The 27,114-nt window shown below is 39.0% G+C and overlaps 4 protein-coding genes across 4 annotated transcripts; 1 reads left to right on the top strand and 3 right to left on the bottom strand.

Moving 5' to 3' along the window:
- Nucleotides 1-1,662: 1,662 nt before the first annotated feature.
- On the bottom strand, nt 1,663-3,815 carry LOC101309756 (L-type lectin-domain containing receptor kinase S.4-like). The gene has a single exon (XM_004305140.1). The coding sequence runs from the start codon at nt 3,694-3,696 to the stop codon at nt 1,663-1,665; it is 2,034 nt and encodes a 677-aa protein (XP_004305188.1). The 5' UTR covers nt 3,697-3,815.
- Nucleotides 3,816-5,750: 1,935 nt separating this feature from the next.
- Nucleotides 5,751-8,436, bottom strand: LOC101313529 (ribulose bisphosphate carboxylase/oxygenase activase 1, chloroplastic-like). The gene is made up of 7 exons (XM_004302674.1): nt 8,149-8,436; nt 7,585-7,892; nt 7,384-7,489; nt 7,203-7,288; nt 6,576-7,048; nt 6,197-6,478; nt 5,751-6,077 (listed from the first exon to the last, which is right to left on the bottom strand). The coding sequence occupies exons 1-7, from the start codon at nt 8,191-8,193 to the stop codon at nt 5,962-5,964; spliced, it is 1,416 nt and encodes a 471-aa protein (XP_004302722.1). The 5' UTR covers nt 8,194-8,436; the 3' UTR covers nt 5,751-5,961.
- A 4,579-nt stretch (nt 8,437-13,015) lies between these two features.
- Nucleotides 13,016-18,138, top strand: LOC101309470. The gene is made up of 4 exons (XM_004305139.1): nt 13,016-13,524; nt 16,366-16,416; nt 16,504-17,905; nt 18,028-18,138. Exons 1-4 carry the CDS (start codon nt 13,016-13,018, stop codon nt 18,136-18,138), a joined length of 2,073 nt encoding a protein of 690 aa, XP_004305187.1.
- A 2,362-nt stretch (nt 18,139-20,500) lies between these two features.
- Nucleotides 20,501-22,134, bottom strand: LOC101303530. Its single transcript, XM_004302724.1, has one exon. The coding sequence runs from the start codon at nt 21,846-21,848 to the stop codon at nt 20,895-20,897; it is 954 nt and encodes a 317-aa protein (XP_004302772.1). The 5' UTR covers nt 21,849-22,134; the 3' UTR covers nt 20,501-20,894.
- Nucleotides 22,135-27,114: the final 4,980 nt, after the last annotated feature.

Below are 27,114 nucleotides of genomic sequence, written 5' to 3'. Positions count from 1 at the left end.
AGAGAGAGAGAGAGAGAGAGAGAGAGAGAGAGTGAAGAAGAAGAAGAAGAAGAAGAAGAATCAAAACGTTGGAATGAGAGAAGGAAATGGAGTGAGAGTGGCATCTAGTGGGTTTTTTGTGTTTTTAAATTTGGTCATGTGCTACTATGTAATTTTCTCATAATAATATCTTTTTCTTAAGAATCATTGGAATAGGCATAATGATAAGACTTTAACTAGAATGAGCTTTAGTTTTTTTAAATATTTGGGCATTAAGGCATTTTCCTTTTTTATTATTATTATTATTATTATTACTATTATTATTTGTTTCCGTTTTCCAAGTTAGGTAGTTCAACATTGAATGGTTTATTTCTCAATTTTCTCAGATTATTCTCTATCTAGAACACGTACTGGATAACATATGTTAGTCATGTAGGCGGCAATGACCGTTTGAACAAGATAAGAAACATACTTTTGACACGGAGAAGATTAGTATGGGATGAGCCAGCTGTTTGAGTCTTCTAAGTAATCACAATTGATTTCCTCTCTAATTGAGTATGTAATTGTTCGATTAATTAATAAAAGTACTTGTCCAAATTTCTACTCTAATATTCTCATTATCTTTTTTGTGTGAAGAATGACGTACAACAATATATTAAGTAACGAATGAGATTATAAACACATGATTTATCCCGGAGTGGCCACGTAAGAATCAAGTCATGAGGCTGCCTTAAAACAAACCAATCACAATCACCAACAAGTCCAAAGTAACCAAAACCGAAAAAACCAAACAAGCAAACAAAGTTCGAAAAATAGACAAACTAACAAAGACACAAAGTAATGCTATCATACTGGCTTACTAGGGCAGAAAACTCTAAGGCATTCCTACATTGAATTAGGGTCCCTAGAGTCCGTAGTAGGAGAAACCCAAGAAAAATCCCTAAGGAGAGCGAGAATAATCTAATATTCTCATTATCAATCAATGTCACATGGTCTCATCGGAAAAGGAAATATATATCAATGTCACATATGGCATTTCTTGCAGCAGTACTTCCATCTCTCTCACTACGAAAGACCTACATTTTCTCCATGTCTTGAAGTTATTGACTTGTAATTTTATATATATCAGCCACTTTCTAAGAATATGTTTGTTTTGAATAAGTAGGTCATATTGTATTGCCAAAATGATTACATTATGGGTTATGATAGCAACTTTCATTTCTTTTTGTTGAAGAACGCAATAATTCTTCAACGAAATTTCTAAGCAACATAGTATACATAGATGATCTTAAATTAAGAAAGAGAAATTACCACTAGGATTTGATAAATAATAAAAAAAAAATTGCATTATTTGTCTTGAGAAGTGCCAGAGAAGCCCTCATGACCTCATCGATCTTAATTCATATTTCAAGAACATCACACCTCAATTCGTGTATACAACGAGAGGGCAAACGGAGGATTGAAGAGAGCTAGCTGAGTTGTAGCCCATATAGCTTAATTCGTGTATACACCTTACTTTGGCTGATGGTTTCTCAAGCCAAATTATACTATTGTTCCTTAGGAACTTCAATACAAATATTTGCATGTAAACTTTCATTCTTGTGAATAGTGTTTCATCAACAAAATCTCATAGCAGAAATCACAAACACCAAAAGGGATAAACAAAAGAAAAAAATATAAATTCTATCTAGTCTGCCCATGAAGAAGATAGATAGGCGAGGTAGAAGAAAGAGAAGCAAAGCTAGCATCCATATCTTTGTTAGAGTAGCAGCTCATCCTATCAAACGAAGACGACGACGCAAACGAGCCCACAAAGTCATCAAACCCGAGCACACGAGAACCACTCGGCGGTCTCACCTCCTCCGGAACCTCAACCTCCCCATCCAAATACCTCACCACCAGCCTCATATTGGGCCTCGCCCTCGGCCCATGAGCCGAGCACATCAACCCCAACTTCACCACCATCACCACCTCCCTCTCATCATAAAACCCCTCAAGCCTCGGATCCACCACCTCAAGTACCTTCCCCTCTTTATACCTCCCCCAAACCCAATCCACCAAAACCAACTCCTCCGGCTTCACATTGGGCTCAATGGGCCTTCGCCCGCAAACCACCTCCAACAAAAGTGCCCCAAAAGCGTACACATCAGAGCCCGTACTTGCCTTCCCGGTTCTCGGCAACTCCGGAGCCAAATACCCGAGCGTACCCACGACCCGAGTCGTATTCGAGTTCGACCCGTGTTCATGCAGCCTCGCCAACCCAAAGTCCCCAAGCCTCCCATTCATTTCACTATCCAGCAACACATTGCTAGCTTTCACATCTCTATGAATTACAACTTGCTCAAATTCTTCATGCAAGTAATGAAGCGCGGACGCAATCCCTTTGATAATCCCAAACCTCTGCTCCCAACTCAGCACCAACTTTGGCTCATCAAACAAATAAGAATCCAAGCTCCCATTTTCCATGTAGTCATACACCAGCATTAGGTCGCCTCGTCGCCGACACCACCCTAGTAACTGTACCAGGTTTCTATGCCGGAGCCGACCAATGCTTGCGATCTCTGCCACGAATTCTCTTAGCCCCTGTTTCGAGTCGTTGGAGATTCGCTTGACCGCGACAAGGGTTTTGGAGTTGGGGAGTGTTCCTTTGAACACTTGCCCGAACCCGCCTTCACCGAGTAGCTCTTTTCCTCGGAACCCTTTTGTGGCTTTCCTCAGTTCTTCGTAGGAGTATCTGTGTGGGCCCAGCTCGAGCTCCCATGATTCGACTGGCTCGGCGTTTTTTAGTTTCTTGACGAAAACATAGATGGTAATGGAGATTACAGACAGAGCGAGAGCAATGGCTGCGATCGAGACTCCGATTTTGATAGATGTGTGGTTGTTTTTGGGTATTGGGATTTTGGGGAGAGAGGCCAAGTGAAGAGGTTGGGGCTGTCCGTTGATGTTGAAGCTCCAGCCAAGAATGTAGTGGGAGCTGGCAAGCAGACCTGTTGAAGCTGAGAATCCAACATACATGAACTCTTGGAATATCGGTGAGAGATCTACATGGAATGAAAGAAGTGGGGTTTTGGGTTTGGTAGGGAGTGGTGAGATTGTGACATTGATTACATTTTGAGCTGAATCGTAGTCTATCCAGGCTTGGATTGCTTTCCCACACTTGAGGTTGAAGTTCTGTTTGGTTGTAGCATCTGTGTAATATGCAGCATCAGCTGAGGCGTTTGATTTCAAGCTGTTGAGGTCGATCCCTACATGGTTGTCACTAATGTCTCCGAATTCAAAGTCTTGAACTGTGTCGAATTCGACTGCGAAGATGTGGGTGGATGTGTTGCCAATATCACTGCTGTTGAAGAGGCCTAGGTATTGGCTAGGCAGAGAATTGAGATCCTTGGATGGTGCTATTGTAAAAGCAAAGCCATGGCCGCCGAGCTTTGGATACTCGGGTACTATAGTGAAAGCAAATGAGGTGGAGAAAGAGAAGGCCTTGCCATTAGTAGAGTTTTTGAATTGAATCGGTGAAGCGTAGAAGGCACTGCCCTCTAATCTACTGGTGTCATTGGTCAATTTGAGAATGCCAAGATTGTTTTCAAACTCTGCTATTCCATGCAGGGTGAGATTGGTGCCCACATGTTTAAAACCAGGAAAGAAGAGCTCACTGACTTGAGATGAAGCTGGTATCGAGAGCAGAAGAACACAGAACAATATCAGATGATCTGCCATGAAAGGTGCAAGCTTCACAGCATTTGGATCTACACAGTTGCAGAAAACTAAGGAAGGGTTTTGAATGAGGCTGGTAGGATGGGACTTCTGGGCTGTCCTATGAGGAAAGTCTAAGCATGGTATAGATGGTTTTTGTTGAATCTATAAGAGAATGATGGAATGATAGTGTGTTTGTTAGAGCAGTGGAGAATGTAGTCAATAGATGACACTAATAATTTGGCACATGGGCCATCACATACGCAAGATTAAGTGAGAGAGAGACAGAAAGCAGCCTATGGGTTACTGGAAGTTTCTGTCTAAGGAATATGTTGCGCAGTTACAGAGCTACAGAAGATGGACTCCAACAACACTCAGAGACTCGTACAAGTTTGGCCCTTCTTATCGACATACTTGTGATTTGTGACATTTTATGTGAATTGTCATCTTCTTCTTTGCTGCACATTGGCTTATGACCCCTGATAATACAAACAGGTGAACTTCACTGATTTGGTTTTGCCTTTTTCCTTCTTTTACTATCCATTGAAATTTGGTGGACAGTCCTTGTTGAAGTAGAATGTTGTCCATAGAAAAAATAAAATAAATAAATAAATTATTTTTTATTTATGGAATGGGAGAAACAGGTTAGGTTGCGTGCCTTCTGGATGGATTAAACCAAATTTAACCCTCAACTGATGAAACTTTAGTATGTCAAGAAACTACGTACAATGCTAATTGTTTAGTACCAAGTTGATAGGAATCTTAATTCTTATAATGCCAAAGGGGACAGGCTTCAATGCTAGCACTAAACAATTTCTTTGGTCATTAAGCTTTTTTAACTTGATTATAGGTAGAAGGACTACAAAGTTCAAACCCACTATCCCAGATTATATTTGAAAAATGTGGGCTGGGGTTGTAACTTGACTTGGGGACAAAACTTTAGGTTATAGAAACAAAACTGTGCTTGTTAGTTTAATCACCTCAGTTCATTTTTGTGGCCAAACTTTCATTCTTTCGGTATTAACCAAAACCATATGATGTCTATAAACAGATCCTGTGGAATATGATGATAGAGATTTAGCTTCACTTCTTGTCATGCGCATGCCATGATGATGAGCTTGGATAGAAAATTTATTGATTTCCATTTCTATATGAGGGCTTATATCACAAAGCAATTCTAGATGAGAGCTTATTTACAATATCTTTTTTTGGTAATTTTTTTCCTTTTATTCTCATGTGCAAAGTCTAATAGACTTGATAGAAAGGCGCAATGAGTTCCATGCTGGCTTTTCAAAAGGGGCATGTCCAATAATAGCACCTACATGCAATAAAGTTTTCTCCAGATTAAACATCAAGGAATCTGCTGACGATGTGCATGTCATAGATGCTAGAAACGAATGGGGGGAGTAAAAGAAAACCCACTTGCACTGCTAAGACACTCATTTTCTGTAAGCTTTTGTTTTGTGGCACAGGGGCACAGCACATTTGGTTCTATTGGGTAATTGGGACACATATTACGACATTTCCAACTGCTATAAGGTACAAAACCATGGGGATCATGGGATGGTAGATTACAACGGCTTCATCATCAATCAGATACTGGTGCGTTTATCCAGAGTTTCAGACACAATTAGGCTTCATCATGTGCTTGCTTTTCTCATAAACTGGTTGCATCATATTACATATGGCTCTTACAGATGACAGTACTGTCTTTGTTTTTGGTTTTGTTTTTCTTTTCTGGTTGGCTGTAACTGATAAGGCTGCATTACAGATTTAGATACACAACACTACAGTATTATTCTACATTTTATGTTCTTGGAGATTGATGAATTTATTTTTAATAGGCTAGGGCCAAGCCATTCATCCTGATCCCAACAGACCTGAGTTGTTCGTACTAATGGCCAAACCACTCAAAATAAAATAGTTAAAACCATTGAATGATTGGCATCAGAAGAAGTCCTCTGTTTGAAGATGGGACCTCTCTGATTTTGTGAACTGCGAAGCATGGGCCTGTACAATGCTCCATTAGTTTTTCATGTTGTTGTTTTTGGTACACAGTTACAGACTGATGTAGGACTAGCTTGAATTTAGTTGCACACTTCTCTATGTTTATGGTATTTGACTACTTTTCATTAAACTCAGAATCGTGTAGAAACAGTCTAATCCATTACCTTAAAACTTAACTGATAGTAAGCTTGAATTGGGGCTGAACACATGTACCTGCTGACTTGACTCATGAAAATGGCTGCACATTCATTCTATTATATACTGAATTCCTATATTACAACTCTAAAATTGGTATAAGCAGCTCCCGTTGTCGCTCCTAGCTGTGGGATCGAAGTTTGCAGCAGATGGATCAGTACAGCCTTCAGGGACAGGAATGTGTATCTGTTGGGCTGCTTTGCCTGCATCAAAACAATTATTAAAATGGCTTTAATAATTTCTCCTCAGTTTGTTGTTCTTCTATAAATCCTAAAGCCAGATGCAACCCTATCATCAAGGCCTTTAGGATGAAGAGCCTAACCATAGAAGTTGCCACTCTTGATGGCATCGTCATTGGCGTCTCCAAGAGCTGCCTCTTTCAAGTACTTGTCAGACAGTTGCACTCTCTTCACATTCTCCTGCTCTTGCACAAGCATGTTTCCATACTCGAGGAGCTTCGCAAGTGTCATCTTTGGTTGTTCGAAAGTTGGGGGTCCTTCTTTTGAGTTGACAAGCCTCTTCCCAACACCTTCTACTCCAACACTAGCAACCCACTTCCTCACTTCATCATCATAAACTCTTGCCCTGAGGGCACCAAAGAAGTCTGCATGCAAACACAATGATATCAGTCTCTTCTTTGTGGTTTGTTTTCTGATGTTTCATGTACCCACTTGTGTTACAGTTCAAGGTATGAAACTTACCAATAGATTGTCCAGGGAACGCGTCGACAAGCTTGACAATGTCATCAGTAGGAACATTATCGGTCTTGAAAATTCCTGTGCAGACACCAATTCTGTCTTCACGAGTAGGCGCCCAGTAGAATTTCTCCATACGCCCATCACGGATGAGAGGGGCGTACAATGTGGAGAAGTCATTACCAGTGACTATGATGGGAACTCGGGGATTCTCCTGCTTGTTGTACATACCAGGGAGTTGGACATTGGTAGGATTGTCAGCAATATTCATAAGAGTAGCATTCACCATTTGATTGTTGACAGTGTATTGAGTAGTTCCACCAAGTCGTCCAGCTCCTGCATCCAAATCATTAATGAAGAGGCAGCACATTTTTCCCTTGCTGATGATATCTGCTGCTTCGCGATACCTTTGCCTGATCAGTTTTGCTGGCTCTCCTGCATTTCCGCTCTCCAGTTCTCCAGCACTCATCATAATAGGGCTGAGTATTCATTGTCATTGCAAATTAAGTTTAGTAATAACAATTTGTACTTCCAACTCTTCTAAAAATTAGTCATAATCTTCTAACTGAGTTGTTTTACTAACAATTGCATAAATGAAACAGAAGAAAGAAAGAATGCTCATGAGTCGCTTACTTGATTCCCATTTTGGCAAAGACAAGCTCACATTGGAATGACTTTCCTTGACCTTTGCCTCCCCAGACACCCAAAATAAGAGGAACCTGTCACAACAATTTATAAGCATCCCAATCAATTTAGCTACGCTAAAAACAAACCACAGAAATTGTGGTCTATGATTTCTCGGAAGTTGACCAACCTTGATGTTTGGCAGGTTCAAGAAGTTCTTAGTGATGTGAACAACAAGCTTATCCATGAAAGCTGGAGCAATGTAGTAGCCATCCATGATGTTATCCAAATTGTACCTGAAACCAAATTCAACGGCACCCAGTGACTTAAATGGATCAAAATCAAGAACATTGGCATCTTTCATGTGTGGAAAACCTGATCAAGTACTTACTGGCGAAGACCAGTGCTGATATAATCGTAAGAGCTCATGATGGCATCGTGAGTCCCACAACCTGTAGGAGCTTGGAACAGAGTATCCACCATCCCCTTGCCTCTGGTGATGTCCTGCTGATCATCTGAAGTGTCAGTGACAAGTCCTCCCCATCTGTCTTTTGAGGTCTGCTTTTCTTCATCATATTCTGCAGCGACTTTGAAATTCCCAGACGAAATCCTTGTTTTGGAGCTCACTTTCCTCAAATTCTTGCGTAAGAAAGCAGAGCTCGGAAATGAAGATGATGCACCTGAGCTATTTAACTTTAACTGCACCAATACCCAATAAACCACAAATCTAAGTAAGATCATAGAGTTTCAAATATTCAGAACAAATCAAGGAGACCCGGAAAAGCAGAAACCAGTATCACAACCTAACAAGCATCAGGAAATGAAACTTGAGCTACCAAAAATAAAAAAGTATTACAAACAATGAAATGTAAAAGCGCTCAAGTGTTTCGAATTGATGAATTTACTCGATGAACACAAAGTTGAGTTGATTAACAAAGGCGGGAAATTCACATACCGGTGCTCTGACAGCTCCGATGGTTGTTGAGATTGAAGCAGCCATTGATTGCAGCACAAGTCGAAAGCTTGCTATCAAATTAATGGAGGGTTTGAAGGAAGAAGAAGAAGAAGTGAAACTGAATCAAAACCGAAATTGTTTGCGAGGTTTGTCTCTTGGAAAAACAGGGTAGGCAACTTGAAGATTTTATAGGAGTGTGATGAGAGAAAGTGAGAGTGAAATGAGATCATGGGAATTGGCATACGAATTCCCAACGGCCACAGAGTTGGGATTGGCGGTATTACGTGGCGGATTGCTTCTTGTTGAAATGGACGTTGGTTTTTGATTTGTGGCGGGTATGATGAGCTACACTGATTTGGCTTTAGAAACTTATAGAGGTTTCTGGTTTTTCCCTCAAAACAACAAAATGGAGGGTTCCGGGAACTCGATCATTTCTGGTTAGGGTTTAAGCTTCTCGACTTCTCGTTGTCCACAATTAACCTTTCAATTGTCCCTTATGACCCTTAGTAACTGTCACTTAGGTAACTAGGCCTCAGCAGAGAAAATAACACAGTAATTCAGTAAACCAGGAATAAAAGGACCAGACCTCAAGGGATTTTACCTTTCAAACTTAATTCGTACACCAAATATTAGCCACAAATGAAAGAAAATCTTGAACAGGTCCCAGCCACCAATGGAATCACTTATTCGTTGTGGAAACAACTACAGAGAAGTCGAGAACCTTCACATGTGACAACAATTATAGAGGCTTAATTAGATTTCCTTTGAGTGAAGACTTGAAATGCGCGTTCCAAAATATCTGTGTTTGCCGCATTTGGTTGGGGATAGGACGTGACAGGCTCACATATCCTTTTCATCATCCTAGCTATATCATCGGGAATAGCATTATTGCTGACTACTTTGATGACATATATGGCCTTAACCCAATGGAATGGGAGATTAAAAGATAATTCAAGGTATGGAGCTCGCCATACTCGATGTGCTTCTCCCATGATTAATTCTATCTACACTATTTGAGTATTTGCAGCTTTATTTTTCATTGGTACGGGTGGGTGTGGGTTATGCCTCAAACATAATCCAATCCATTTTTATACTATTTGACAATTCTTCAAAACAGATCTACAATAAGAAAAGCCCAATCCAAATGTCCGGGTGGCCCGATTTCCTGTTTTGTTTTGTTTCTGTATGGTTTTAGATTGAGCCCATATTGCATTTAGCCCTATAATTAGGCCTAACAATAAAGTAGTTAACATCAAAATAAGGAATAAAATAATTAGCCCGATTTCCTGTTCTACAATTTTTTTTTGTCCTTTTAGTTTACCTGGAGATTGGAAAAGGCTGAAAAGGAGGACTCTCGTCGTCTCTCTCCCAACATCTCTCTCGTCGTCTCTCTCAACACAGCAAGTTGGTGATACGGTGATAACAAGAAGTCGTATAAAGGGGTTGTAGCTTCTTGCTCTTTGGAGTGGAGATAAAAAAAGGATTGGGTTAGAACTTGCTCATAGGGTTAGAACTTGGAAACTTAAAGTTATACAAGGGGCTGGGGTGTTAGGTTAAATAAAGCAGGTTGTACTGGATTAAATCAAGTGGGTTAAGACCCTAACCCTAATTCAGTCCGCTTTAATACGGGTTGAGATTTTTCTTATATCCTAATCTAATTCACTCAACCGGTGTGGTTTGTAATACGGTTTGAACTGATGTGGTACAATGTGATACTGCATTCCGGTGTGAAGTGCCCACCCTTGAATTTTTTGTGTTTTACTTGGATTCATATACTTTTCTTGTCGAAGAAGCTATATATATGCTTGGATTCATTGATTCTAGATATTTATCCCAGATAATACATTGAATAACTTATATACCTAAGTCTCTTTGTGATATTCGATCGGTGAATATCCTAGAGATTCCTCTTGCTCTTTGTGATATTCATCTCTTTTGATTCTCTCAATCCTATGTGGATACCTTTCACTCTTCTTGTGGCAAGGTGATTTGCTGACTTATGTTCATATCCTGGGGACTTTATTCTTCCTTTATCTGCCAATCACCCGAAGAAAATTTTGGATCCACAAACCTCGCTCCATGACTAATCCCCTCACCTGATACCACACATTACTCCCCTTTATGTTTCAACGACGTAATCCATAAGGAATTTAATCAAAAATAAGGAATTCTTAATTTCTTAGGATTGTTTCTTTCGTTTGGATTCTTATCCCATGGAATTAGCAATTTCCACGGGAAAACAATCGTGGTTGAAAGCTTAGGTGCTATTCGGTATTGTTTTACAAAACGGTTTTCTGTTTTCCAAAAACAAAAACGATCATGATTCGCGTTCGGTTGACATTTTCTAAAAACAAGGAAAACAATTTTTGGAATATGAATTCATAATTATGCTTAAAATTTGGAAAACGTCCCTGGCATGTTTTCCTTATTTTCAAGAATTTGTTTTCATACCGATCCAAAGAAAAAACACATCAGAACTAGAATTCCTCGATTCAAACACGTATCCTTTAATTTCTTGTAGAGGCGTATCCATCACCATTAACACCATTGCAACCAAGAACATGAATTGTTCTGGGTAGTTATGAAATTATTTGTCACTAACAAAATGGAGAGAGGATATACACAAGAATTTGATTTTGACGCCATTAACACCATGAGATTGATTCTTTTATGAAATTGGAGAAACTTCTTCATAGCCAGAAGCTAGGCTGTAGATTTAGAATATATAGAGACTCAATTTGAAAGAATTCCCTCAGAATTCTTCATACCCAGATGAGTTCATTGTCGCTTTGATTCAGTTCGCAGTTGTCTCTGTGTTTCTCTCCTTGTATGAACGAATTATGGGGACTGGGGAGCTCCAATTTCCCAATATTGTTCATGAAGCTTTGGTTGAGAGAATCAAGTCTTCAGGTTGTTACATATGGATGATAAATACAAAAGCAAGAAGATGTTATGTGCGATAAAACAGTGTAAGATTGATGGGTGATACTTGATCTTCACCAATCACCATAATTTTCTCGACAAAGATGAAAAGATTTTGTTTTAGTTTTCGTAAAACTCTTCTACAAGTATGCTACCGGACACATATCTAAATCCAAAAACATACAGAATTTAATTACATGTTTTCATTTTATAAAATAGTTTTTAAAAAATGATTTTGTAAAACATTACAGGACAAGCCCTAAGGAATATGTGTCATTTATCAATTCATTTGACTGAGATTAGTCTAAATACAAATTCTTGTCATTTTAAAACTCTACATCATGAAATCCAAATAACGGAATTCTCAATTAATGGAATTTAAATTCATGAAATTCTAATTTCTATGATTTTAAAATTTCTATAGAAATTGAAATTATTTTATCCAAACACAACGTAAAGGTTTCCATGGATTGAGAAACACCTTTTATCTTTATGAGTCGGGTGCTATCATGCATGGGTGTTTCACCCCTTCATTCACCATTGGTTATTTTTTGTTGTTGGATTTTGTCCCATTCTGGTGGCCTTGATTCCTTCTTGATCGAATTGAGTCTCTCTGGAGGAGAAGAAATATTTGGTGTGGATGGTTTTGGTTTCAAGAACTCATCCCCTTAATCCTTGGTCGTGTTTGAATTTGTGTTCCGAGAGTTGTTTGGCAGTATCTCGGTTATTGTCCTCTCGGTATGACACTTTCGGTGACAATTAGCTCTTGACGACGGTATTGCGCCGTTGCCAATCAACTAATTATGACGGCGACTGTGCACGAAGTTTGGACAGCGGCGGCTATATATGTCAGTAGATTTTTAGGAGATGATGTTTCAGTCTTATGGATTTGGATTAGTTGTAGTTTCTTGTCAATTGCTTATCCGTAATTTGGTCTTTTTTAGACTTACCTTTTGGTTGAGTTTAAGCTGATCGAAAATCTTGAAATATGCAACTCCTGCTCCCACTATATATGGAAATTAATATGTGGGAGACAACTGTTGCAAAGTACAAGCCTTACGAAGTGAGAGAAGACTAATTAGCTGAAGTATGAAATCAGAAGTATATCATTTCCCACAATTCCACAAATCATAGGACTTGTGTTATTTAGTAGGATTTGGAGTTTTCAATTTTGTATTTATTCATAGTAAAATAATTAAGCGAAGTTGATTAAGTAATAATTTCTTAAGTCACGTCTGTGAAGTGAGTGAGTCTAACCTCTTATTCTACTGCAATATTACCACTCTCTTACTGATTAATTATCCACGTACATCAAGCATATGAAATTATGAATCATATATACGATCAGCCCGCATGCACGTACCGTAAGGAAGTGTCATTATCTACCTAATACCGTCATTGCATCATGCATTCGAAGCCACAATTAGCTGGGCTTAAAATATATGTGATTAAGCTCCAAAGTCTCAACGGACGGTGATGTATAATGTATATTCGAACTACTCAATTACTAATTAATTCAAGTCATCGGTGATCATGCAAGGGTCTTAATCTAAATATATAGCTCCATCTCGGTTCAAGCCTTGAAGCTTAGTTAATTAGTAGTTAGCTATGTAGCTATATGATGTCAACCGCCTGGCATGGTTTCAGAATATAATCTACCCTAATACTAAGAAATTTGCTAGATACATTGAGAAATTAGAAATACCGAAACGAAAACCATAAACCAAAAACAACGAAACTCCCTAAAACAAAATAGTATATCACACTTCCGTGCACAAATAAACTAGTGAGAACCAGAATTCCTTTGACTAAAACATAAAATACTATATCTCCATGCATATGTAACTCCTCTAGTAGTTAGTAGTAGTCCCAAAGATATTGTTCTTCTCAATTGACCTCCTCTTCTCCTCTTTCTGTTCTTCCCCTTCGATTCCATTATCAAAGCATGAAGAGGAATGATACTGTCGAAAAATTCAATCGGAGTAAATGGACCTCCAACGATCAGATCAGTGGTTTGGGGCAGGCAAAGTCCTATGCATGTACCTTCTGCAAGCGAGGTTTCTCTAATGCACAAGCTCTTGGGGGACACATGAACATTCATCGAAGAGATCGAGCCCGGATCATCAGACAGTACTCGGAAGACCAAAACCAAGTCTCTTCTTCGGATGCGGTGAAATGCCCCTCAACTTCTGCTCATCATGATCCTCTTCGTGCTAATGATTCCGAGGAGAAAACTTTGCTGCAACTGGAAAGGAAGGGAACCAACATGATTTCAAGAAAGCCTTCATGCCCTTCCTCTACTAGATCAGAAAATCATGAAATTGTGGCTCGTTCCGAGGGAAAAATCAGTAGTTCGGAAGATGTTCAAGCACAGCTGCAGCTTCCTTTGTTTCTCGAAGAACCAGTAGTATCAAATGGCGGTGGAAAATTTGTGGAGCTGGACTTGGAGCTCCGGTTAGGACCCGAGAAAAATTTTATCACCAGAGAATTTTCTTAAGCGAATCAGCAGTGATTTACTCACGCAGATTGCGATTATTTACAAGGAGAGGAGCAAGGTTAAGTTTTCTCACCCACTTTTCTACCTACGTTACGTTATTGGGTTTGTAATTCTTGCTCCTATCGCCGCTCGCGTTGTGATTAATTATGCTTCGTACTTTTTCGCAGTAGTTCGTAGTAATCTGGTCATCATTAGAAGTATAATCGTATAAGTACTGTAAAAGCATAATTCTAAATGAAAAACATGATCGAGTAGTAAATTAAGATGTAGACAATATGATTGCTCGGTTTTCCTGTCTCTGCGCCTCTTCTTCCTTTCTTTACTTTGTTTTCGTTCGTGCTTATTGACGCATGAGAAACATGTTGGATGTGCACTCAATTAGGTTTGTCTGTCAGATCGATACGTACTACAGGAGGTGTTTCTTTCGGTAGGTGTATGTACGTGTTGCTCTTTTCTTTTTTTGGTTTGATGCTTGAGCGCGCTGCAAAATCATTCTAGCTAAATGAATGCATGTAAGCTTCCTCCGTCTTGATTATAAGAGATGTTTTTCTGTAAGATGAATATGTTAATCATTAATTTACTAATTACTAGTAGAGGTTATGGGAAAAATTCTGCTATATATGCAGATATGAGATATGCATGCCTTAGTGTTCAAATTTTCTAAAACCCACCACCCCAGCTGAATTCAGTTGTATGTACCAAATACATTTCTGTACCACAGACAAATCTGTGATTATGGTAGTGATTGTGCAATGATCCATTACTTTTACCTAGTTGTGCAGCTTCATTATATTATTGTACGATTCTTTCTACACCTTGGATTAATTTAGGACCAGCCCCCATGAACATATATGCATGTCGAATTAGCCCTATACTGACCAGCCTGACCTTGTTAGCTAGCCCAGCATCTAGATTGTAGTCCAGGCCGGGTTGATAGATAATCCATTAGCAGGTAGCTGAGTCCAGGCCGGGTTGATAGATAATCCATTAGCTGGTAGCTGTATATGGGAATTAACCTCTCGCCTGAGGACAAATGTTGAGCATATATTGCAACTATTTTGAGAGATGCATGCTCATTGAAGTTCTTTATATTAGTTGAATTGGGGCTGGCAAACCAATGATTATTTTCTCATATATATTAGTTGAATTGGTTTATTTTCTCATATACACTCGAGTTAATTTGACTTTTTTTTTATGCTAAAAGACTTAAACTGTAAAAAGAAGCCTCTAGAGCAACCAGCTCTAAAGAAATCGAAATTTAAAGAAAAATCTAAATCCCAATGATTAATTTGACTCATTTATTAATCATGCATTCATGCTATTTGTGTCAAGGCCTCAAGCAATAGTCAACGTCAGAACCATATTATGTTGTGTTAAAAATTGCATCAAGCATCAATAAAATCACTTTCCTAGCTAGAAGAAACAACATGCAATTTAATCGGGAGGGGGATGCATGGATACTCTGTTTAATAGAAACCAAACCGAAGAAAAACTTGGTGTACATGTAGTAGGTTAATTTAGGGGTGGGCATGGGACGGGATGAGACGGGATTGAGGTCATCCCACGTCCCGTCCCGGTTGTTACACATGGGACTGGATCGGGACGGGCCTTACATTTTTCAGACTCGATCCCGCCGGGCCTAATCCCGGATGGGACGGGACAGGACGGGATCGGGATGGGACGGGCCCAATCCTGGCCATCCTGCATCAGTTTCTTTTCTTCTAGAAATCGTACAGTTACATTTGAAATTTCATCTAGGTGTCTTCATAAGATTTGTAATAGGCATCTTAATGTCCATTCCAGAATTTGAATCACTTGAAAATGATTTTCTCGATTAAGTTATGATTTTTTTAAGTTTAGGGTCTGCATCTATAAATTCTGCATGTCAATTCTGTGATTCTGAACCAGTTGGCTTCTTTTCAAAAACTGTACAAATTGGTTGGTTATGTGAGTTTAGTGTTCTCATGAAAGTTACAGAAGACATCCTAAATATTATTTGAGAGTTGGAATCTCTCAAAAATAAGTTTTCTACAATTAGTTATGAATTTTGAAATTTAGACAGGACGAGCCCAATCCCAGCCATCCTGCATCAGTTTCGTTTCTTCTGGAAATCATACCGTTGCATTTGAAATTTCATCTTGGTGTCTTCATAAGATTTGTAGTAGACATCTTAAGGTTCATTCCATAATTTGAATCACGTGAAAACTATTTTTCTAGATTAAGTTATGGTTTCTTAAAGTTTAGGGTCTATATCAGTAAATTCTGAGATTTGAACCAGTTTGCTTCTTTTCGAAAACTGTACAAATTGGTTCGTTATATGAGTTTAGTGTCTTCATGAAAGTTATAGATGACATCTTAAAGATCATTTGAGAGTTGGGATCTCTCAAAAATAATTTTTCTACAATTATTTATGAATTTTAAAAGTTAGACGGGACGGGACGGGTCTGACGAGACTCAAAATTTCAATCCCGTGTCCCGTCCCATTGTTTCTCTAATGGGACGGGACGGGACAGGACCGGTGTTTTTAGTTTCAAATCCCGCCAGGATCGGGACGGGACCGGGATTTACGGGATTTGTGCCCAGCCCTAGGTTAATTGTTCCAAGTCCTATGCTTTTAAGAATTTTTTTTTTCCATTAATTACTTAGTTAATTAGTGGGAGATTCATCCAAGACGTTAGTTTGGTCAATTTATATTAAGTTTGCTTCTTTTGAAGCAAAGATTACTTACCTAATAGTGTTTGGTACTTTAGATATCTCATTTACATTATTAGTATACTTGTATATTCTGTTCTTTGCAGGTTGACTGCAACTGCTTTTGCAACTATTAGTATCCAACAATCAATTCGCTTGTAGCTGCATGTTCTTAGCTTTCCCATAAGGTGTCAAAATCCTCGTCCTCTATGTTTGATATCATTTTCAATTTCTAACTTGGACAGCAAATTAAGAGAGACTATGTCTTCGGCAAAAGCAAGATCAGAAGCCATTCAAAATTACTTCAAATTCTGGAAATTTCTAGTTTTCCCCAATAAGGGCTTCTCTATGATCACTCTCGCTCTTTGTTGCTCCATCGCTTCAATTTCAGTCATCTTCTACTTTGCCTTCTCTAACCATCCCCTTTCTTATATTTCTCTAAACCAGAGAATAGACGCCAATTACTTCAACTACGGCAAAGTTGATGGTTTCAAAAAGACAAACATATCCCACATTCTCTTTGGCATCGGTGGCTCCGTGAAATCATGGAACAAACGCAAACAATACATTGAGCTATGGTGGAAGCCTAACATCACCCGCGGATTCGTTTGGTTTGATCAGAAACCCTTCCCCAACATGACGTGGACCGAGACCTTGCCACGGTACAAAGTCTCCGGTGAGACGTCACGGTTCAATTACACCTGCTGGTACGGCTCACGGTCTGCGATTCGCATAGCGAGAATCGTGAAGGAGAGTTTCGAGTTAGGGTTGGAGAACATAAGGTGGTTTGTTATGGGAGACGATGACACGGTGTTTTTCACCGAGAACTTAGTTACGGTGTTAACGAAATACGACCACAATCAGATGTACTACATCGGCGGTAACTCCGAGAGTGTGGAACAAGATATGGTACACTCCTACGCTACGGCCTACGGCGGTGCTGGGTTTGCTATAAGCTACGCATTGGCGGTTGAGCTCGTTAGGATTTTGGACGGGTGTCTTAATCGATATCATGAATTTTACGGCTCAGATTCAAAGATCCAGGGTTGTATGAGTGAGATTGGGGTACCCTTAACAAAAGAGCTAGGGTTTCACCAGATGGATATACGAGGGCATCCATATGGTTTGCTAGCGTCACACCCGGTGGCTCCGTTAGTCTCACTTCACCACCTGGACGATGTCCAACCCATATTTCCTAGCCAAACCAGCATGGAGTCCTTAAAGAGGCTAATTAGCGGGTATAAAGCGGATCCGGGTCGGACCCTGCAGCACAATTTTTGCTATGACTTGAGGCGTAATTGGTCGGTTTCAGTGTCATGGGGCTACACTGTGATGTTATATCCGTCGTTAGTGACCGCTAAGCAGCTAGAAACGGCATTGCAGACATTCCAGACATGGGGAAGTCGGCAAGGAGGACCTTTCACGTTTAATATCCGAACCGTGAGCTATGATCACTGTGAGAGACCGTTGGTGTACTTATTGGATCGGGTTGAGAACGTTGGTCGGGCTGAGACCTTAACTACATATCATAGGTACTTGCCTTGGTCGAGCAATCGAGAATGCGGGCATTGTAATTGCACCTCTGCCTTGGCTGTTGAGTTTTTCAACGTTTCAGCTTCCAAGTTTAGCCCTGACTTGTGGAACAAGGTAAGCATATATTACGGATGTCTTGTTCGATTGCATCTTGTTTTTTATTTTCACTCTCGATCGATGTGACATAACAAAGTAAATCTTTGGAAATTAACTTAGGTTATGACGTGATTGAGCAGGCTCCGCGTAGACAATGTTGCGAGATCATCAATGGCAGCGAGGGAGTTGATAGCGTGGTACAGGTCCAGATCAGAGACTGCATGCGCTTCGAGAGTGTGACTCCTCCGTAGAAGGCAAAATAAGCCAAGTCTAAGTACTTGGGTTAGACAAATGGCAATGGGACTCGAGTGGAGAAATGGTGGTGTTTTTGTGTAACATATTGGAAAGATGTGGGCTAATGTAACAATCCGGGAAAATTCCAATTGAATATCAATCTGGGCTAATGTAATAATATGGGCTGAAATGCTGCAATCTTTAGGTGCGAATATGATCAAGGATATATGGTAGTTATTCGAGATGCTCTTGCTACAATCTTTTTCCTTGGTACAAGTTGATTTGGGTTTTACTTATAAAGAGTAATATTGAGCATGGGACAAAGATACAAGAATAGCAACAGACAGCTCGTGAAGTTGAAGGATTTGAAGCTAGTTCATCTCGTGAGAGCTGGAACTCCCTCCCATACAAAAATACTCATTGAGTTGGCAAAACAACTATAAACAATGGCTCCCAACACACCTACCTAACCTAATTTTTCCCAGCACTTATTCTTCACAATTCTCATTCTTTTTAAACTAACAATATTATTGGACTCCCTCTTGGATTTGGCAAAAACTACTCCCTATAAGAGAGAATAATTGCCCACGCAAGATGATCAGAATAATATCTCTCATTCCCTCACTCTATTCTATATTACTCCCCAGAAATAGTAGTTCCAAAACGACATCTGTTTCCCCATGTGAACTACTGCCTCTAAAAACTTCTCTGTATAACTCTCAGGCCAATCCAACTCATACCTCTTCATCACGACAAACCCTCTCAACCATTTTACATACATGTAGCACTTGGTAGAGGCCGAAGCAAACAATCCCGCTTTCCCTAAACTGGTCCTATACAGCTAATTGTACTTGTATATATACAGAGTCACAGACCCGTCACCCTTGTTTTATTCAATTCAGTTTCATTTTCACATTCATCGTAGAAAACAAAGACCCACATCGAAATGTCCTCAATCTTCAATTCATAACCATTTCTGGGAAATAATTTGTTGGGTATGTCTTGAATTCCTTGCCCAGCCATCTTCAGTTCCCTGTGAACTCATCAGAGTCCAATTGGTTAATACTACATTAACGTTTAGTCTTCTATCAGATTAGTTCCACTCTTTAAACGAGCCCTATATATGTGCCTGTAACTAGGGTTAGGGTTTATACATAGGGGAATCGTTTAAATTTTATTTTAAAATCTATAACTGGCCAACTAGGGTTTTGTGCATGACTGATGGGTATTGTAACTGAATTATAGATACACAAGAAGATCGAAACGAAAGATGCTTAAATAGCAGCCTACTACAGGTGGTGAGGGGATAATATTCTCTTTTTGATTATATAAACTTGGTATTATAATGAGTGTGAATACTTAATTAGATTGATTCCATAGAGTTGGTGGCAATTTTGGACAGATTTGAGAAGAGGGAGAAAAAGCGAGAGAGCTAACCCAAGCAGATGGATTTTAGCGGAGGGGGAGTAAGAGATCTGAAATGGTGATGATAATAATACAAGAGAAAAGAGAATCGATGTTGGGAAGTATCTGACTTTATGTGGCTTTGAAAATCTCATTACTCAGTAGTTGTTGGGGGGTTAAGTTTAGTTGTCTCTATGACTCTATCTGATGGAATGTCAGTGAGGACTGTGAGGTACTGAATGGGAAAAAGAGTCACCAGTTACGATATTCCATGCAAGTCTTCGTCAGTTCCTTCACCCTTCAAACCCCACAGGCATATAGTCATAGTTAACCTCATTGCCTAAATCTTCAATTCCGATCCCGTCTCTTTGTCTAGAGATTAGCAAAGCAAATACACTGGCCTAATCGATCATCTGATCAATTAACCATTTCTCTGAACTTTGGTTTGAATGTGCGTTTTACGTTTGACACACTGACAATTTGAGATACCAGATATATCTGGCACTCCTAGTTAAACAAGCTCATTGCCTAAATCTTCGACCTCTTTCTCTCATCTCTCTGGCAATTCTTGAAGAAATTACTACGCTAAGTCCTCGAAATAATTAACTCGCCACTTATGCATTTTGACTCTTGTTCAGTTTTGTATTACTAGTTGTCTACATAAAACACCAGATACATAGTAGTTTAGATGATATTTTCTCTCGATTTACAACGTATACTTGAGTCTTTCTCCCTATCAACAGTAATTTTCAACAAGCATATGCTATATACAAATGTAATGTGAAGCTGGGTAATTTGAGCTAGTATGGTGTGTGCCTGTGTGGACATGTGGATCTTAAAAAAACAAAAAACAAAAACAAAAACTATGCAAATCTTAATCCACGAAACTGTTTATTCATGAAAGTATAGACTTCTCTTTCCTAGAACTGAGCATGAATCAAAACAAGAAGACATTGAATCAATTTGGAAGTTTTGAAATCTTGATATCAACTTACATTTCCAGGAGCGTAATTAGTAATGATCTGGCTAATTAAAGAACCAACAATCTATTACAGTGCTATATATATACAACGATCATAAGATTAAGCTGAGATGCATATCTATTGTGATTATCAACAGAGGCCATTAGATTCGTTTCCCTTCATTCTATGACTCTCATATGGTCATTGTTACACCCTAAAAATTCATAATAAAGCACTCCAAGAAAGCCAAGAGACCAAACAAATCAAGCATAGAGGCCTTGGCCTTGAGATCAAATGCAATATTAAATATAAAAGGAAGAACTCAAAACGACATATATGATCAAATTAACAGAAGGTCATGTAATATGTCTATATATCAGCAGTTGATGATCAATCTGATTCTGCTATTAATCTACTTTGATTACCTTAGGACGGTCACCGAGCCTGAGCTCAAGATCCAACTCTTCGATGGAGCTGGGGCGGCTTAGTACTTCAAACCCCTCGGATTTTAGGAAGAAAGGTAAAGAGTCTTTGGATGATGGCTTCTCCTCCATTATTCTTCTTCTCTTGCAACTGATTATAGCTTCATCTTCATCACTACCAGCTGACACAGATGGACGAGCACAGCGAACGACCAAATTCAGACTCACAGACAAATCAGTTGTGACATAGTCACCACCCTTATTTGCCCTACACGACCCAGATTCCACAATTCTTGAGATCTTCTCTGCAGCTTCTGTATTTCTTGCAACAGAGTTATTATAATATCTATTGCCAGTCAAGATTGACCTGGACGGAGGATTTGATACAGAGGATGACCTAGAGGTTGGGATATTCAAGGTAATTTGCTCTTGACCACAGATTTGATTTTTACCTGGTAATTGAGCCGAAACCCTAGATGGCGATGAGAGAGGATTCGAACTAGGGTTATTAGGGTTATAAACCAAGGCACAAACTTGATGATGAGATGGGTATTGATGAAAAGTGCCCAGAGTCGATGAGAAGGGATTGATTTGGACAGAAATATCCTGATGATCTTGATCAGGAAGGCCATGATGATGATGGGCAGTTTCGACATTTTGTTCATTCGGTGACTGCTTGAGTCTAGCTCTGTCTCTCCTGTGAACATTCATGTGGCCGCCAAGAGCTTGAGCCGAACGAAACTCTCTCCTGCAGAAGCTGCAGGAATAAGATCTCGGTGGCCATATGCAACCTCCGAGAGGCCCCGCTGCATCTTCTGCAAAAGCTTGTTCTTCCCACGACGATTCGTCGTGGGAAGAAGGCACCTGAACTTCATGAGAAGCACTCATCAGACTACTGTGCTTGCGCTTTGCCCACATCCAGTACCGTGCTTGCTCCATTAGTGCAATACCAGCTGCCAGGATTTGAAGTTGATCGAATCGAATCCGAATCTACTGTGCAGGCTTAGAGAGAGTGGTATTGAGGTCTATGTATTTAAGCTAGCTGCAAGGGACTTAAAGTACATGGATTGATCTGAGGAAGTAAGGTTGCTTAGGAGAGTTGTTTGGAAGGTATAAAGTGGGGGGTACTCTACCTCTTGCTATCTTTTTTTTAAGCTTTTGTGGTTGGATTTCAGCAGTCAGTATTCACTGATGAAATGAGGAGGGTATGATTATTATTCTCTCTGTATTTCTCTTGAGAGGGAGAAGCAAAGGCTTAATAATATGTTCACTGATGTGGGTCCTGATGAGACCCTCTTGTAAGGTGAGGGGTGCTTATAGACAAACTGAAACAATCTGACTGAAATCTCCCAAACAAAAGAGCTGGTGCTAACAAGATGCTTCAATTATTCCTCCTCATTTCTACTTAGATTAGATGTAATTAACTTGTAACCTCAAGTCAAGACAGATGATTACATTTACATAATACCGAAGACATTAACTGTTTATATACGGTTTTACCTCCCGCGCATGCCTTTAGTTTTGCTGGCCGGTTCATATGCTTGAAGCATGGAAAAAGGACAACAAAATGCATATATATACTTGAATGATCGAACGTACGTATAGCTCTAACAACAATTACCTACTCAAATATATTTTACCTTGGATGCTCATAAAACGGGTTGTTAACTATTTCTCACCTTCAGTTGAATACTCTAAACTTGTCATTCTTTAAATTCTTCTATAAGAATCAAGTCAATCAACTATGCAATAATTAGTCAATTGTAAAATCTTTTGGTAATGCCAACTACTGCTGTATAGACAAACGTAGTATGGCAGACATAAACTGATCGAACAACAATGATATAATGAACCTGCATGAAAGAGTCAAGTGACTTCTAATTTAGCTGCTTCTGGGTACTAATTATTTTTCATAATAGAGCTAGCTTAATTAACAACTAAATGGTTCAAATTTTAAAATGAATGCATATTAATCCATCAAATAATGTATGTAAATTATGTAATTCACCAAATGAAGGGCCTGTCCGGATCCTTGATCTATCTGCCGTAACTTTCTTTCTACACGCAAGTAAAAACATCCATTTTGCAGTTCAAAAACCCTAGCTGCATGCCAATTTTGCCAGCTACCTTCACAATTTTAAATTCACTGTTTTCTCCTCTAGTTCTTAGGGTCGATTTCATATACATACACGTGTGCTGAATATTTTGGTATAGCTAGTCTTCAGCATTGACAGGAAGCCGTCCGTCGTTGAACTTCTGGCAAGTATGAAGAAGAAGAACAACATCGATCTATCTAGAACACGTACGTAAACGTCCAAAGACACCAGTCAACTCAGTACCTCTCTGTTTTTTTTTTAGCTTAATTTGCTTGAACATAATATAGGACCCAAAAGAGGAAATGCTAGAAGAATGAGAGCATCTCCAACAGCTTCCCCATTTTATAGATTTTGATATTTATTACAACAATAAAATATGCTACATCATTGTTGCTTATAACAAAAATATATATATATATATATATATTTTTTTATTGTAACAATAAAAATACTAAAATATAATATTCTATATTTGTAAACTTTTTCATTGAAGCACGTGACAAATTTAATTTTAGGGAAGAAACATTTAATTTTAGGGAAGGAAGGCTTTGCTGCAAATTTGGGGAATGAGTGCTTCTCTTTCTTCTCCATCCTCATTTTAAGGAATGAGATGGGGAAGCTGTTGGAGCACAAAACATCTCAATTTTCCTCAAATTTGAGAAAATCAAGAAAATAGAGAACCTGTTGGAGATGCTCTGAGAAAATAAGTATTTATAAAAAACATAATAATAATTAAAAAAATGGCAGCATGCTTGCATCTTTATGCATGCTCATGGTTCATGAGTTATCAAATTGATATTGTATCAAGGCCAATTGTTAAAGCTTTCAAGAACTGATACATTAATATCATCGTACAAACATAATTTATGTTTTGATTCAAAGCAAAATGATTGCAGCAATCTCAAGCTAGAAACTGTATATTACATACTTTATCAACGGTCTTGCGTACAGAGGTAGCACCCTTCATTTACATCACTTCCTGCTCACTAATAAGCGAGCCAATAACTATGGACAATTCATAGTTTTTAGAGACAATTGCGCGGTTTTAGATGTGGCCAATAAATATGGTTTAGTTTTGGCTAACAAATGCGTCGCCAGATTAAACTTTTTTTTCCTTTTTTTTTAAAAAAGAGGATCAGTAGTGGTTCCCACTTACCCTCCGGAGACTCAAACCCAAACAATTGTCGCCAGATTACACTTACATGGGTGAAAAGATGAAATATATATTTCACTCTTGAACCACCATCAAAGCATCAAATTCCAGAATTATATTAGAAGTTTGGAAACCAGAATTGTAGAGTGTATCTACAATCCCAAGGCTGCTGCATTATGTTGTTAGTTTCTTACCTAAAAATTAGAGTCAATAAAACAAAGGGATACAAGTCTTTGATGTCAATAAAGTTGGTCAATGATAACGAAATTTCCATGCCAGAAATCAATGTACTGTTTTTTTTTTTTATACGGGTCAAAAAAAATCAATGTACTGTTGTGATACGGGTCTAGTCGATCTTAAGTATGTGTCGAGAAATTCTGAAATTGCCTTCATGTAAATGGCCAATCCAAGATGGTCATGAGTCACAGCCAACTGACTTTTTTGTTTTCGTTTTTTTTTATAACTCCAAGGTTTTAATTACATCATACTGAGGTCTTGAATGACATGATCACGTATGGAGGCCAAAATCACATGTATTTGTACAGAGTGATCGACTGAGATAAATATGATTGATCTCAGTAGAAATGTAAATTATTATTGAGTAACTAACGAGCGAGAGACGGGTAACATAAAGCAATTTACAATTTAGTAAATTTTTTTGAGGACTTGAGTTTAGAATTGTAGCAGAGACATGCCGTTGTATACCATACGGTTTCTTCTCTATACAAATAATCTGCCAACAGAGTAGATTGATTTAAAATGCACTGGGTCACATGGCTGCAGGTGCTAATTAGATCAAAACTTGAAGATCGAAATGCACCTGCTTATTCATTTTCAAAACTGGAATTCCTTTAATTCCAATGTGTTCGACAAAAATGAAATGATATTTACATTGCCTTTTATGCTAAACAAATTCAGAGAAGGACCAAGACTCTTCCTTAATGATAGAATACCCCGGTGAGATTGTCCTATCCAGAGAGATTCTAAGGAATTAATGTCCTCATTCTCAACTTGTTTATCTATGAGCTCTTTAATTAGACATATCTTTATTTAGGCCCTCATGGTTCCTTCATATATATAAAACAACGCAGAAAGAGAGGGAGGAAGGTGAAGAACGGACAGTTTTGCAAAGACTAATGAAGATGATGGTGAAAGTTAACAAATATATTGGAAGCTCTTGTGTGTGATATGACACTGATCGAGTGATTGGAAAATAATAGAGGCCGGAGATAAGACTTCTTTCTTCAACAATATGTATATGGCAGTTGTTAACTACTTGTGTCAAATTCATCCTGGATATATATGTACATCAATATATAGTTGATAGTTGTTCGAATACCCGACCATGAGAGCATGAAGGCTAGGATTTCTGTCTACAACATAATCTCTTAAAATTACTTATTCACAGTTAGACGAGATTACTTTTCACTGCTTCCACTGTTGGGACTTGGTTTATATCATAAGCTTAATTTTCATCCCTAAAGGAAAGCCTGTACTTGCATTTCTGTCTCCTTGCAAGACAAATTGACATATACCTATTCTAAACATGATTTCTGTTTAAATTATTATAGAGTACTGTGGGTAATGTCATTGTCTTTCGAACTTATTGTTTTTAAAACAAAATGAAGACAAGTTTAGGTGCAATAGGAACTTTAATAGTATAACACGCATCTTGAGTAGTAGATAGTATTATTGGGAAAATAAATATATAAAATTAAATTGTTATAGAAAATAATCCGCAATATACAAAAGTCATTATCTTTTATAATTCCTTTGGCAGTTTCGCCTTAATAATGAGTTTGCAAACCTCGTTAATTCATCATGATTAGATCACGTACTACTTATACACACTACCATGACAAGTACTTTAGCCGACGAAAAATTTTCGTCGGCCTGTTATCCTAATTCGTCGGCTATAGTGTCGTCGAGAAAAGGTTGTCTGTGATGGTTTTAGCCGACGAACCTAAAGACTGTCGTCGGCTATTGTCCAGACTTTAGCCGACGAACTATTTTTTGTCGGCTATTGTTCCAGACTTTAGCCGACGACGTCCTGTGTCGTCGGCTATACTTTCAGACTTTAGCCGACGACGTCCTGTGTCGTCGGCTATACTCTCAGACTTTAGCTGACGACGTCCTGTGTCGTCGGCTTTACTCACAGACTTTAGCCGACGGAACAGAGATATTCGTCGGCTAAAGTATATAATTAAAATATTTAAAAATAACTATAGCCGACGACATAGAGTCTGTTTCGTCGGCTATAACGCCATTCTAGTAAAAAAAAAAATACACGAAATTCTTAAATTATCATTCCAAGCAAGCTGCAAAATACACCAAAACAATTCCATATATATAACCAACAAGAAGCACATAAAACTATATAAGGTATCAACTACACAAAATCTAGATGGTCTAAATCAATATCCGAATTTGGGGCCTGCTGGTGAGGAGATTGCGGCGGCAGAGGTAACTCTATAGGCGCAGGCATGGGCGGAGGTGGAAGTTCCTGAAGCTGGGCAGCTGTAAAATCCTAGAAGTACTGGAACATCTGTTGCTGCTGGGCCTACTGGGCGGCATGTAGGGCTCTAGTATAGGCTCTATATTCAGCGATATGGGCGGCATGAGCGACAGCCTGAGCAGCCTGAGCGGCAGCCTGAGCAGCATGAGCGGCAGCCTGAGCGGCTTGCTGTTCCCGTAGTCTCTCAACTTCCGACTCTAGCTGAGTCGTCCTGCTGTTGGTCGAGGCTGCCTTTCGTTGAAATCCTGGAATGGTCTTTAGGACCCCTTGGCCCTTCTTTCCTAGACCCCGGCAGTAGAAGTTGTTTTCTCGCGGTGGGAAGGCTGTGCCCATGATCCTCGCCCCAACCCTCGGATCTGAAGTGTCGATCCGGGAAATGGCTTCGGACATCTCTTCCTCCTGCGTGTCCGGCCATGTCTCCCTCACTATAGCACTCATCAC

This window comes from Fragaria vesca, linkage group LG6 (genome assembly GCF_000184155.1).
Source record: "Fragaria vesca subsp. vesca linkage group LG6, FraVesHawaii_1.0, whole genome shotgun sequence".
NCBI classification, from domain to species: Eukaryota; Viridiplantae; Streptophyta; class Magnoliopsida; order Rosales; family Rosaceae; genus Fragaria; species Fragaria vesca.
The sequence above is the reverse complement of the archived record's forward strand: the minus strand, read 5'-3'. Positions and strand labels throughout refer to the sequence as shown.